Source organism: Lissotriton helveticus, chromosome 4_1, assembly GCF_964261635.1.
Source record: "Lissotriton helveticus chromosome 4_1, aLisHel1.1, whole genome shotgun sequence".
In the NCBI taxonomy this organism is placed as follows: Eukaryota; Metazoa; Chordata; class Amphibia; order Caudata; family Salamandridae; genus Lissotriton; species Lissotriton helveticus.
Window position 1 is genome coordinate 1,923,369,014 of NC_136063.1, and position 13,757 is coordinate 1,923,382,770.

The window sequence follows — 13,757 nt, forward strand, 5'->3', positions numbered from 1 at the left end:
CAGTGCAGAGCGGGTGTGATACATCCGTATGCCCCTGAAATCCCTTTGGGGATGCTGACGGCACTACCACATGGCGTGGATTGGTCGCAACTACAGGATTGGGAGGAGGCGGGTATCCAGGTGGTAGGGGACTTATATGAGGGGGTAGACCTACTGCCCTATCCAACACTGCTGGCACGATTCGACCTACCTAGAGGGGGCTTCCTACTGCATGCGGCACTGAGGCAGGCTATACAGAAGCATTGGAGAGAGGGTCTGACGGAGCCAAGAACAACAATGGCTTGCCAATATGCTATGATGGCCGCGGGAACCTTCAAGGCAGTCACATGCCTCTACTCCAGATTGATTAATGAATGACTCGCCCCCCTAGAGTCACTGAAAGAAAATTGGAAAGCCGATATAGGTAGGGACATCACTGAGACAGTGTGGGCACAGATAGTGCGCAGGGCCTGGAAGAGTACACGCAATGCACGATTCCAGCTAGTGCACTTCTACATCCTCCACCGCGCATACCTGACACCAGGAAAGATCAAAAAGTACTTTGACGCAGACACTGCAGCGTGCCCTAGGTGTGCAGCATTAGGCGTAGAATTAGGCCATATGCTATGGACATGCCCGATCTTGGAGATGTATTGGAAGGAGGTGGGAGCCACTTTGAACACGGTCACAAGCAGGGGCTTAGAATTTGACATGGCAGTGAGTGTCCTACACTGGTTCCCTCATACCCCCAAGAACAAGGTCACTAGTAAGTTTATAGACATGGGGCTCATATTAGCAAAGCGAGAAGTTACGAGACACTGGAAAGCTGCGATAGGACCCAATGGCATTAGATGGAGAAATGAGTTTATTAAGTGGGCTCAGGGCGAAAGTATGTTAAAGATTTCATACTGCACGGAGACAACGTGATGACAAAGCCTTGGAAACAGCTCAGGCTTGGGACGCATTAGTACAAGCATTGCGCGATTATGATACACATGATGAGGCACCGGCCTAGCACTCTGCCCAGCGCACTCCTCCAAGACATTTCAGGTACATCACATTGAGCACTTCCCAATGGCTCCTGTACACACACGCTACTATGATGACTACTAACAGTATCCACCGATGATGAGGGTTCAGGGAGGGGGGAGCGAATAGGGGATTTCTTGTTAGTCTATTGGGCAAAGACACGCTAGGTTGCAGTTATAGGAGAGCCCACACACATGATCTGACTGTCATCCTGCTTCACTGCCTGAGAACGCGACTCTGGGATTTTGTTGGATGTTGGAGCGGCATGAAAAACGTTACTGACTCTGTATGTTCTATGTAACAAAACCCAATAAAAATTTGTTTTAAAAAAAAATCAAATACAGAAAAGGATGGTTCACAGTTATGGCAGAAAACAGGCGTGATAGACATCTCCAATCACCCTTTGGCAAATGGCATCACAAAGAAATTTGAGTGCATGTTGCTGTCTTTTATTCGGCGGGAGCAAGTCTTAAGTCGAATGTTTAAGCATAATATTTAGTCTTCACCCTCACATAGCTTGGTCTGATTTCTGCTCTTTTAAGCAGTTGTTGTTTTTCATTCCAAGTGATAAAAGTCTAACACAAACATGTGTTTGGCCATCTCTTTTTGTTGCAATATTTAATGTTTCCTTTTCATGTTATTCAAGGCTTTTGTCTGTCATCAATTGCTAAAAGGTCGAAATAAAAATGTTTTGTTTGGCTGCTCCATAAACGAAACCAAGGATGTGGTATTCCGTAGGAATCTTCACATCTGTATTTATAAGTAAAACATGCGCAGTATTTACATAGCTTCTTAACAGTGAATTAAGCAGTCTCAGATCTATCAACTCACATGGTGCCAGCTTATGTCTCATGATATCGGCACTCTTCACACAGTCACCCGGCGAACTAAAATGTTATGTTGGGAAACCATAAGCAGAGGTCGTGTGTGCTCTGACTCTAGCTGAAGAACTGGCTTTTCTAGTAGTCCCATTAGACCCTAAGTGTGGTTAGACTTACCCCGGTTCAGCGCTAGGATACCGTCCTTGGGCATAATGCACTCTACAAATTTGCATATAATAACATCAAGGCTTTTAAAGTGCCCTTTTCAGAATGTAGGAGGTTGCTTAAGACACCTTTGGGTAGTTGAGGCGGCTGGGAGACACTGCTAAACCCCTGATGAACTTCTCAAGTCCCTCAAGGGCTGGACTGCCCATCTATTCTGCCAGGCATTTCCCCAGGTAAATGAAGCAATTAAAGGCCAGTTGAAAGTCGGTGCCTCTGTCTCTAACTCCCCAGTGTTTATGGCAACTGGCACAGGAAACAAGTATTGGCAAAGCCAATAGGTCTTACATATGTGGGCTACTGGCTTTGCCAATGGTTTTTAACCTTGCTGCACAGCATCCATGTTGCTGTGCAACATGGCCGAAGTGTAAAAAAATAAAAAGATTTAGACGACCTCCAGTGTCACTAGAAAATGCTGGCCTGCAAAATGACTCTGCCACTTTTTTTAAATTTTAGTTTTCCTATCTGAGTTGGATAAGTAACTAAAAGGAAAATAAAATGACCAAGAGTATTTTTTTTGTAAGCAATCATTGAGGGGGTGGGGGGCGGGAGTGGAAGAATGGGTGGAGCCACACGGGAGAACAGGGGAACGTGGAAGCAACACAGAGGAGAGTGGGGGCAGGGCCGGACTGGGAACACAAACCAATCCTGGCCACTCTGCTGGACCAGCCGCGAGTGGGGGTCGGTTGGGGGGTGGGGAGGCTTTCTCTCTTGTCTTGAATTTGGCAAGAAGTTGAAGACCTGGCTTTTTAATTAGCCAACCAACCGTAGATAGGGCTAGGCACACACATCTACTCAGTGCCACAATACCCTTATCTTTTTCCCCAGTGCAGGTGAAGACTTTACTGAAAAAAAGTTTAGAAAAAAATCTTTCTATTCAGAATGTTGAAATTATTATTTTTACGCTCGGGCGACTTGCCAAACAGTATGTCAAGGTTGAAGCGAGATATAAAGGAGACAGAGGACAAAGTAAGTTGTATACTCCATGAAAGGTCTCATTATACAAGCTTTAGACTGGTTTATATAAATGTCCTTCACAGGGTAGAATACAGAACATGTTTGTATACATCTGGATAGGAAAGGTATGATATCTGGTTAAGGAGTTTTGGGTAAAGTGGCGCTTTCCCAAGCCTATTGCGCAGATGCATTGCAATAAAGGACTATTGGTGAGAAATCTGTGGCAAACGTAAGATGTTATGCTATGTTATGTGTATTTCTGAAGTGCACTATCACCCATGAGGGTATTGTGGCACTGAGTAGGTGTGTGTGCCTAGCCTTATCTACAGTTGGTTGATTGGTTAATTTAAAAGCCAGGTCTTCAACTTCTTGCGGAATTCAAGACAAGAAAAAAAGACTCTGATGCTGGGAGGCAGGTTGTTCCACGCTTTACGAACAATGTAAGAGAACGCTTGTTCACTTCTTCAGGTTCTCTGTATGCATGGGATTTTGGCAAGTAGGAGGCCTGTGGAGCCGAGGTGTCTGAATTGTTGGTGGAAGGAGTTGTGACTGTTCAGGTAGTTGGGGCCTGGTTTGTGGAGTGCCTTAAATGTGTGTCTGAGGAACTTGAATTCATTGAGCATGCTTGTGTATTGGGAGCCAGTGTAGGTTCCAGATGTGAAGTATAATCTGAGTACTGTATGGGAGGTTGAGGATTAGCCTAGCTGCTGAATTCTGGATAGTCTGTAGTCTTTTAGTGAGTTGCTTGGAGATCCCGGTGTAAACTGGTTCCCATAGTCCAACTTGCTGGTGACTAGAGTGTGATTATCCGTTTTTCTTTTGTTGCTCGGGAGCCATTTGAAGATCTTCCTCAGCATCTTCAGGGTGTGGAAGCAGGATGCAGTGATGAAGTTGTCTTGTCCAGCCTTGTCCAGTTTGCTGTTGATGATTATTTTGAGGTTCCTGATGTGGTTCTGGACGGTGGAGTAGAACATTGAGGCAACTGCAAAAAACATACTCCTAAACATACGGGCTTGGGAGACAAAGAACCTATCCAGACATCACTGGATATTGGTAAACCATAGTCTCATAGTTGCTAAGAGAGACATTGAAAGATGATGGGGAAACACCATATTGACAATGATAACCTAATAAAAAACACAGTATGAATTGGTGCATGGCTGCCAAGAATTGTGTGTAAAAAGGAACGGGCTGCACAAATAAAACTGAAAAAATTGTGACAGATGCGCTGAAAGAATATATATTGAGTAAATGTGTGATAATGTCTATATCGTAAGGTGTGGGTACTGACTGAAGCATAAAAACAGGAGGGAAGCATGATAGAGGATGGGTCTAAACACCTGCTTAAAGTGATTCATCCTGCTAAATGGGGTGTTCGATGAGATGTTAAGTCATTGAATTGCTGCCAAGTTCTGGTCTCTAATGGTATGTAGAGAATAATTACTGACTCATAGTGCCTTACTAAATTATGGAAAAGTATTTTGTCTCTAAGATTTGTAGCTCATATTAATCAAATTTCGGTCCAGTCTGCAGAATGACCACAGCCACCCAAATGATGCTTGATGATGCTCTCTCGAAATAGGCAACATTGACCCCCATCTGTTATTCTGTTGTATCTCACGACAGCGTTGGATGTAATTTACCGTAGCTAAGCTTTTAATTTCCTCAAAACCAGCCAGCCTGGCTGGTTTTGAGGAAATTAAAAGATTCAACTGTTAAAATACTGTACAGGAAACCCCTGTGTTGTTTCTGTTAGCTTTGTTCTTGAAACTTGAATAGTGTGTCGGTTGGTTGCTGACACACATCTGTGAGGTTATAGGGTCTTTTTCCCCTCACCCAGTTGCACCACACCCCCACTTTTGTATGATACATTTTGCGTCCACTTCAAGCAGAGCGCCCTGCTTTCACTCTGACTCTAAAAACCCTTTTTCTTGCAAGTACATCATTGAATGGGGAGTTGCCAACAAAAGTCTTTGCTCCCAACTTTATAGCTCTCAAATGACCTTGTATCGCTGTAGTACCACCACCTATCAGTGTCATAAAAGTAATGTTCAAGGTGATCACTGCCATTTTCACCATTAGCACCCAAGCTGTCGGTGATGTGGAAGGCATTGGAGCCACTGTTACAGTTTGTGTTTGGGTGTCTACTGTCTGCGATCCTAAACCTGCCAGTTAAAGAAGAGATGGAGTCAAAAATAAGAGGTGTCTTTTATAATTGGCCAAAATGCCACACCTGTTTTAGAAACACATAGGTAGAAGTGTTATTATCAACACAGTGGCTGATATGAAAGGAAAGAGGATGTACTTTTTGTTTATTAATTCATTAAGACGCTCAATATGTCGTGATCACACTGAGCTCTGAAATGATTGTTGAGTTACTCCAGGGGTCATAACAGCTTCCTCCCTCTCTCTCCAGGGCCCCGTAGGTACACTACAGGCACAATGACTGAAAAATTCAACTGCCACTACTGCAGGGACCCGCTGCACGGCAAGAAGTACGTCGAGAAGGAGGGACACCACTGCTGTGTCAAGTGTTTCGAAAAAATATGTGCTAACACCTGTGCCGAGTGCAGAAAGCCCATTGGCGCTGACGCTAAGGTAAGACAACGTTCTACCCCATTTAGAGAAGTTCTGCAATGTCAAAAAAATCTTCATATTCAACGAAGAAAGTACAATTTAGGTTCATCATGAGCACCAAATGACATCTGTATTCAGAGAGAGTGATGAATGCTCTGTTTGCAGAATATTAAATACTGAATTGTCTATAACTAGTATGTTGTGTGTGTTTTAGAACACTGGAATGTTGAGGGTTCCATTGAAAGCAATGGAGTGCTCCTGGCTTCTAATATCTAGTAGAAGCCCAGAGCATCAACATTCCAATGTTTAACAAAGGTTTCGCGAAACCGAGAGTATTTCAACACCCTCAGGCTCCGTGAGGCCTTTGTTTTACACATTAGAACATGCTTCCCTTTAGGGGTGGAATGTTCTAGTAGCCTTAGAGCCCTCCATAGCAGGCTTTACCGGCCATTTATTTTATTTATTTATTTTATTTAGAAACTTATATAGCGCCCAACTACCCCCAACTGGGGTGTCCTGGCGCTGCAAACAGTAAGCAGTTATGAGTGTCTCTGTGCAACTAGAGGTTGGTAACATACGGAGGGACAGTGGCAAGTTGTTCCAAGATCGAGCAGTGATAACTGCGAATGCTCTGCCCCCCATTCTAGAGCAGCGAAATCGGAGAGTATGTAAGAGGCAAAGGTGAGTTGATCTGAGAGATCGGTTGGACTGAGCATGCTTCAGTCTTGCTCTAAGATAGGCCGACCCTTGACCCTGCATTGCTCTATATGCCAGGACCAGAGATTTAAACTGAATGCGGCTAGTCACAGGTAGCCAGTGTAACTTTTTTAAGTGAGCAGCGATTGAGTGACGATATGGGATGTTACAAGTCATTCTTGCCGCCACATTCTGTACAATCTACAGCCGTTTGACCAGTTAGGCTGGTGCTCCAGCATACAGGCTGTTTGTGTAATCCAGGTGTGACGTTATAAGGTCGTGAATAATGGTTCGGCAAGCATCCAAAAGAAGAAAGGGAGAATTTTTCCGAATCATGCAGAGTTTACCGAAACAAGCAAATGTGACCTTATTTATTTGAGCCTTGCAGGATAACTCATTATCAAAGACGAATCCCAGATTCCTGGCAGAAACCACCGGTGCTGGAGGGGGAATTCAGTTCAGGTGGCCACCAAAGAAGGGGTAGAGGTCTTTTTTTTTAATTAAAAAACAACACTTAGGTTTTATCCAAATTAAGCCTGAGAGTGTTGAGTGACATCCAGGTAGAGATGTTGCTGACCCAGCGTCTGAAGTTCGAAAAAGGGGCGTCAGAGTGATCTCTAAATGAAAACACTAATTGCGCGTCATCAGCGTATGAGATCACTCCGACCCCACAGGATTTTGCCACCGTAGCCAGCGGCGGTACGTAGACATTAAAAAACTGTGGGCTCAGGGCTGAGCCCTGGGGAACACCACAACTAAGTGGTTTCTTTTCAGAGACAAAAGGTTGAAGGTAGACCTGTTGGGTACCATCACTTAAAAAAGATCTAATCCAAGCCAGAGGATAGCCCTGAATGCCAAGACTATACAGTCTCTCAATCAAAATGGCATGAGAGACCATATCGAATGCCGCGGGCAGGTCGAGGACCACTAATATTGCTGCCTCGTCTGCATCCACGCATTCGCGAATAGTCTCTGGCACCTCCAGAAGTGCAGTCTCGGTACTATACCCGGATCTAAAACCGGACTGCGAGTCGTGGAGAAGTTGCCCGGGCTCAAGGTAGTTAGAGAGTTGTTCTTGCGCTACTTTCTCCAGGATTTTGGCTGGTTTAGGTAAAAGGGAAATGGGCCTGTAGTTGCTAAAGACCGACGGGTCGGCGTCAGGTTTTTTTAAAATGGGGATCAGCATGGCCTGTTTCCAAGACGAGGGGAAGTGACCAGTTTGTAAGAAGGTATTCCAAAGCAAGTTCAGCGGAGAGATGATAAGATGGGCGAGTGCACAGAATAATTATGCCGGACAGGGGTCTAGAGGAGAGCCTGATTTGCATGCCAACATTTTTTGAGAAAAGGTATCAATAGAGATAGTATTAAAGAAAGTGAAAACCTCCTCCTTGGTTGCCCTGGAGTCAAGAACAGGGGAATCCATGGACTGGTTGAAAGTAGAAAGAATGTCTCTGATTTTTTCGTAAAAAAGTTAGATAAACCATCACATAGTTCTTGGATGGGGGATCGAGCTAGATAATGCAGATGGCTTAGAAAACTCTTTCACTATTTTAAACAGTGTTTTTGAGAAATTATCAGTGGAGCTGACTTTCTCAATGTAATACTCTTTCATGTTATGTTATGTTATGGTACGTTTCAATTTATGGAATTTCTTAATGGCGACTCTGTAAGTAGCTTTTGCCTCAGGATCATAGGATTGTCTCCAGTTCTTCTCAAGTTTTTTACAGAGGCTCTTCTCAGCACGCAAGGCGGAGGAGAACCAAGGAGCAGAGGGTTTTAATCTGGAAGAATTTATCGGTTGCTTAGGGGCAATCGCGTTTATAGCTGAGGAAAGCCAGTCATTAAACTTTGAAACATCAGTGTCTAAATCCCCTTCTGACTGCCACAAACAGCGGGAGAGTGCAGGGGCCAGTGATGAACAGGTAATTTTGCACCACTTCCTGCCAAAATCCCTGGCCTTAACTGGAATGTCAGAGCGAGGGGTAGTAGCCAGCCTAATGGAAAAAGAAAATGGTCTGACCAAGTGAGAGGGAGAGGGAGGGGTAGTGAAGTAGTCAGATTAGGATGATTGGTGAACAATAAATACAGCGTATGGCCAGCCAGATGAGTGGGGCCACTAACCCTCTGGGTCAAATTGAGGCCCATCATGGTATCGAGGAGCAGTCCTGCTTTGATACAGGAGGTGTCATCCACATGCGGGTTGAAATCACCGAAAATAGTGAAGTGGCGGTGTTTGATCGATAGATCAGCAGCCATAGTATAGAAATCCATAAGGGATTGTGGGATGGATCCGGGAGGTCTGTATAAGAGATTATCAGCCAAAATGGAATGCAAGGCTTCAGAAATGCTAAAATACATGGCTTCTAAAAGGCCAATATTAGAGAGCTTCCTGGAGGAGATCTTCCAGCCCGAGCGTAAGATCACCGCGATCTCACCGCCCACCCCTTGGAACTGGTACGATTAACCCCAACAAAACGATAGTCAGGGGAGATAGCCAGATTAAGGTTGGGATTTGAGGAGTCTTTTACCCATGTTTCGGTAAGAAACATTAAGTCCCAAGCATGAGTAGTGAGGGATAGCAAAATATCTCCCGAATGACGAGGTACCGATTTACAGTTGAGCAGACACGCCTTGATGTTTGGAGAAAGGAACGTGTGCTCAGCTACAGGTCTGGCAGGAGAGGGGAATAGAAAATGGGTGCTAAAATACCCCGAAAATTTACATAGCTACGGAGCATTACACCCTTTATCATTAACTTCCATTAGTTGGAACCTGGTCCAATGTATTCGTGCTCCGACGGGGTAGCCGGCAGCCTTGCTGGCGCTGGCAGCCGAACAGGCGCGGACGGGCACGGACGGGCTTGCCTTTGGCGCGCCCGCTGCATGTGACAACTGGCATGGTCTTAAGTAGCACCTAAGCGGATCAGCGCCAGAGCGCTAACCTCTAACTCCTCCCCTCAGCATGACCGGAAGCAAGAGCCCAGCAACCTGCTCTACCTTCCACAGCAATCGGGCACGCCTGTGGTGGACCGGGGTAGGGGCTGTACCACGGCGAAAACGGGTGAGTCAGCGTATGTCCAAATACAGAGAAAAATGCAGAGTGTAGAGTCTAAATTAAAAGTTTCAAAACTAGCAAAGTCTTTAAAAACGGTAATGCAGCTAGCGCGAATAACTCACAACTGCGTGCGTCTGTTGCGTGTGACAACTGGCATGGTCTTAAGTAGCACCTGTGTGGATTAGCGCTGGAGCGCTAACCCCTAACTCCTCCTCAGCCTGACAGGAAGCAAGAGCCCGGCAACCTGCTCTACCCTCCACAACAATCGGGCACGCCTGTGGTGGACCGGGGTAGGAGCTGTAATACGGCGAAAATGGGTGAGTGACTGTATGTCCAAATACAGACCAAAATGCAGAGTGCAGAGTCTAAATTATAAGTTTTAAAACAAGGAAAGTCTTTAAAAACAGTAATGCAGCTAGCACGAAGAACTCTCAACTGCGCGCTGCCATTAAAGGCCCACTCCATTGTTAAAGGCCCAAGCCAAATGAAGTAGCCTTTAATGTCCAGTAGAGCCTGCTAAGGAGGGCTCTGAAGATATAGAAGTAGCATCATACTTATAATGTACTGCAAAGAGTTTTAAAAGACCGTAAGAAAAAGAAATGAGAATACTGAATATTATGTTCGAGGCATATGAGCTGCAGATCTTACACTGGGCATTAGATCGCCACCTGGTGTCGGGCTTGGATGATTGCATGTTGTTGTCGTCTTGGAAGAAGTCTTTGTAGTCACGAGATAGGTGACTCCTCCCTTGGACGATAGTGTGCATGGGCCTCGACTCCATCCTTAGATTGTTTTGTCTGCCACTGGGTTCGGATGCAACTTTTCCGCTCCGGTTCAAAAATCAACTTTTCGAGGACTTTGACGCGCAAAACTTTCTAAAACTAACTTTAACTTCAATATACATAGACTTCAACTCATCACTTCGATTCCGGTTGTCAACACGGGCCGTCCGGCCTACCCACGCGGTGAGGCTTACACCTCATGGAAAGGACACCATTCAAAAGATGCCCCGAGTGTGGAGCAAAATTTCCACACAGCGACCATCACGAGGTGTGTAACCTGTGTTTATCACCAGAACACGACGAGTCGAACTGCACAGCTTGTGCGTCCTTTCGATCCAAGAAGACTATTCGAGATCGGAGGGCCCATGGATGCGACATGCAGAGATCAGCTCCGGAACCGGTGGATATCTTCGACGAAGGTCCATGTGTCCCCGAGGAAGATTCCGATGATCTGCAGATCCTATCTAAGGCAGACGACTCCGATGACTCCATACCATCTGGTCAACTTGTGAGTACGACTGCCCCTACCCCAGCCCAACCACCTACACCAAAGGCTTGGGTCTCGGCTAAGACCGAGACATTGCTTCTAAAGCCCCGCCATCGAGCCCTGCTCTAAAGAAAATATTAAAGCCTTCTGGTAGCTCCTTACTGAACAAACCGCACGTGCCGATACGACCAGCTCCCTCGGCACCAAAACCGAAAAAGACTCAGAAACCGCCGAATCCTAAAGACAATACGGCACCGAAACCAATGAAACCTGCTTCCACCCCAAAATCTTCGGTGCCGAAACCCACTAAACCTGCTTCCGATGCCTCCAAGCCCTCGAACCAGGCCTCAACTCCGAAAACAATACCTTCGGTGCCGAAAACTACGCCACAGGACTATACAACAACTCCTAAGGCTAAAGACAAACAAAAACCAGGCCTGGAGCCGAAAAAATCGGCGCCGAAAGCAATTTCTGAAGAAGAAGAGCTTTTCAGACCTGATCCTCTGCGAAAGAGGATATACATAGACCCAGAAACAGGAAATGTTTCCACCACACCACACAGGAAGAGGAAGTCAGATTCAGCACCTACACCGCCAGTGCCAGTCAAGAAGAAGGACTCTGCCACATCTCCTATGCACCCTTCTTCTCCTGTATCTCCCTCTCCTGCTCTCCCTTTAAACATTTCCCCTCAAAATTCTCCACTTCATTCTCCACAACATACACCTCCTCAGGATGCTGATGATGATCAGTATAGCATGGGGGGAGGATAAGACCCAGATTACCCTTTTCCCTACCCTACAGGTTATCCACTGGGAGTATCCAAACCCACAGGATATACTAGATATTCCTGACCCACATATATATCCATCTAAACCTTCTCCTCCAAAAGACAATATTGGGTTTGGACACTTAATTAATAGGGCTGCCATCTACCACAATGTCACCATTCATTTAGATGAGGCAGAAGAGGACTTCTTACTAGGCACTTTTGAACAATCCCAAAAATCTGTGTGAATACTGCCAATGATTAAAGGAGTCATTAAACATGCACCAGAAGTGTTTAAAGATCCTGTATGGGCTAGAATCTTAAACCCAAGGATAGAGAAAAAGTACAGAGCAGCTCCTGGGGATTCTGCTTACATTAAAGGACAGCTACCCTTAGACTCCCAAGTAGTTTCAAACGCTAGGAAAAGGGCAAACTCACAAACATCAGGAGAAGCACCACCTCCTGTTAAAGAATCCAAAATTATAGATGCTTCAGGGAAAAGAATAGCTGCCCAAGCTAGTAATACATGGCGCATTGCTAACACACAGGCCCTCCTAGCAAGATATGACAGGGCTCACTATGATCAGCTAGAGAAGCTCTTACAACATCTACCTGATCAATATAAGGCACAAGCAAATGACCTCATACAAGAGGGTAAGCTCATATATAATGCCTCTATTAAATGTGCACTAGATGTAGCAGACACTGCATCCAGGGCAATTAACACCAGTGTCCTTCTTAGACGCCACGCATGGCTAAGCATTTCAGGATTTAAGCAATAGGTACAGACCACTATCTTAAATCAACCATTCAACCAACAACAATTGTTTGGTCCAGAAGTAGACACAGCCCTTGAAAAAATGAAAAAAGACACTGACACAGCCAAGTCTATGGAAGCTCTGCAGTCCACTCAAGCTAGAGGCTCTTTTCTTCACTCCTTATACAGAGGAGGCTCCAAACAAGCTGGAGCAGACAATTCAGCTTTCTTCAAGACAAATACACAAGCATCCTCTAATAAAGGATACTTTAGAGGGGGCTACAGAGGTAATAACAATAAGAGAAGAGGTCGAGGTAACAACAACAATCGATCCTCTTCCACCACTAAACAGTGACTTCCTTCAGCTCCCCCAGCAGCATACCACTCCTGTAGGTGGGAGATTAACACAGTTCCTACCTGTCTGGAACTCCATCACAACAGACAGGTGGGTAAGACAGATTATCCAGTATGGCTACTGCCTCAAGCTTACAGCTACCCCTCCAAATATACCACCCAGACAGCGTCCAATGTCCACAAAACATCTAATGCTGCTCCAACAAGAGGTTCTCTCATTGCTATAAAAAGATGCAATAGAGCTAGTTCCATTGCAACATCAAGGAACAGGGGTCTACTCACTTTACTTTCTAAAACCCAAAAAGGATGGGACACTAAGACCAATTCTAGATGTGAGGCCTCTCAATCTGTACATACACTCAGATCATTTTCACATGATCACTTTACAACAAGTGCACCCATTATTGCAATAAGGCGATTTCCTCACTACACTAGACCTCAAAGACGCATACTTTCCCATTCCCATACATCCTTCTCACAGGAAGTATCTCAGGTTTGTGCTAGAAGGACAACACTATCAATTCAAAGTCCTTCCATTCGGGGTAACAACAGCACCAAGAGTGTTCACAAAGTGCTTAGCAGTAGTAGCAGCACATCTCAGAAGACAAAAGATCCATGTCTTCCCATACTTAGATGATTGGCTTATAAAGGCCAAGTCATTCAACCAGTGTGTTCAACACACATCTCACACAATTCAGACACTGCACAACTTGGGGTTTACAATAAACCACACCAAGTCACATCTATAGCCCTCTCATGTACTTCAATACCTAGGGGCTACCATAAACACGAATATAGCTCTAGCTTATCCCAGTCCAGCCAGGATACAGAGCATTCAAACCTTAATCTCAAGGTTTCAAAACCAACACTCTCTCCCAGCAAGAGTGTTCATGCAACTAATAGGCATGATGGCATCTTGCATTTTTATTGTACCATATGCCAGACTACAAATGCGTCCATTGCAGGAATGTCTAGCACATCAGTGGAATCAGGCACAAGGACAACTGACAGACCTGGTGTTGGTGGACAGCCACACACATCGCTCTCTGCAGTGGTGGAACACCAAAAACTTGTCCAGAGGGCGGCCGTTCCTCAAGCCTGTTCCACAAATAGTACTGACAACAGACGCATCCCTGACAGGATGGGGAGCACATCTGCTCCACCACACAACTCAGGGAAGATGGACTGCTCAACAAAAGGGGCTTCACATCAATCACCTAGAGTTGATGGCGATTTTTCTGGCACTTAAGTCCTTCCAAGTACACATACAAAACAA

General features: G+C 45.3%; 1 protein-coding gene across 3 annotated transcripts in view; it reads left to right on the top strand.

Moving 5' to 3' along the window:
* The window catches only part of FHL1 (four and a half LIM domains 1), a 240,789-nt gene that overhangs the window by 205,761 nt on the left and 21,271 nt on the right, over positions 1-13,757 (top strand). For all 3 annotated transcript variants that reach the window (XM_078688583.1, XM_078688584.1, XM_078688581.1), the window contains one exon: positions 5,425-5,606. In XM_078688583.1, coding sequence (XP_078544709.1) covers positions 5,451-5,606 — 156 coding nt within the window. In that variant the 5' untranslated portion in view covers positions 5,425-5,450. The remainder of the gene's footprint in view (positions 1-5,424; positions 5,607-13,757) is intronic.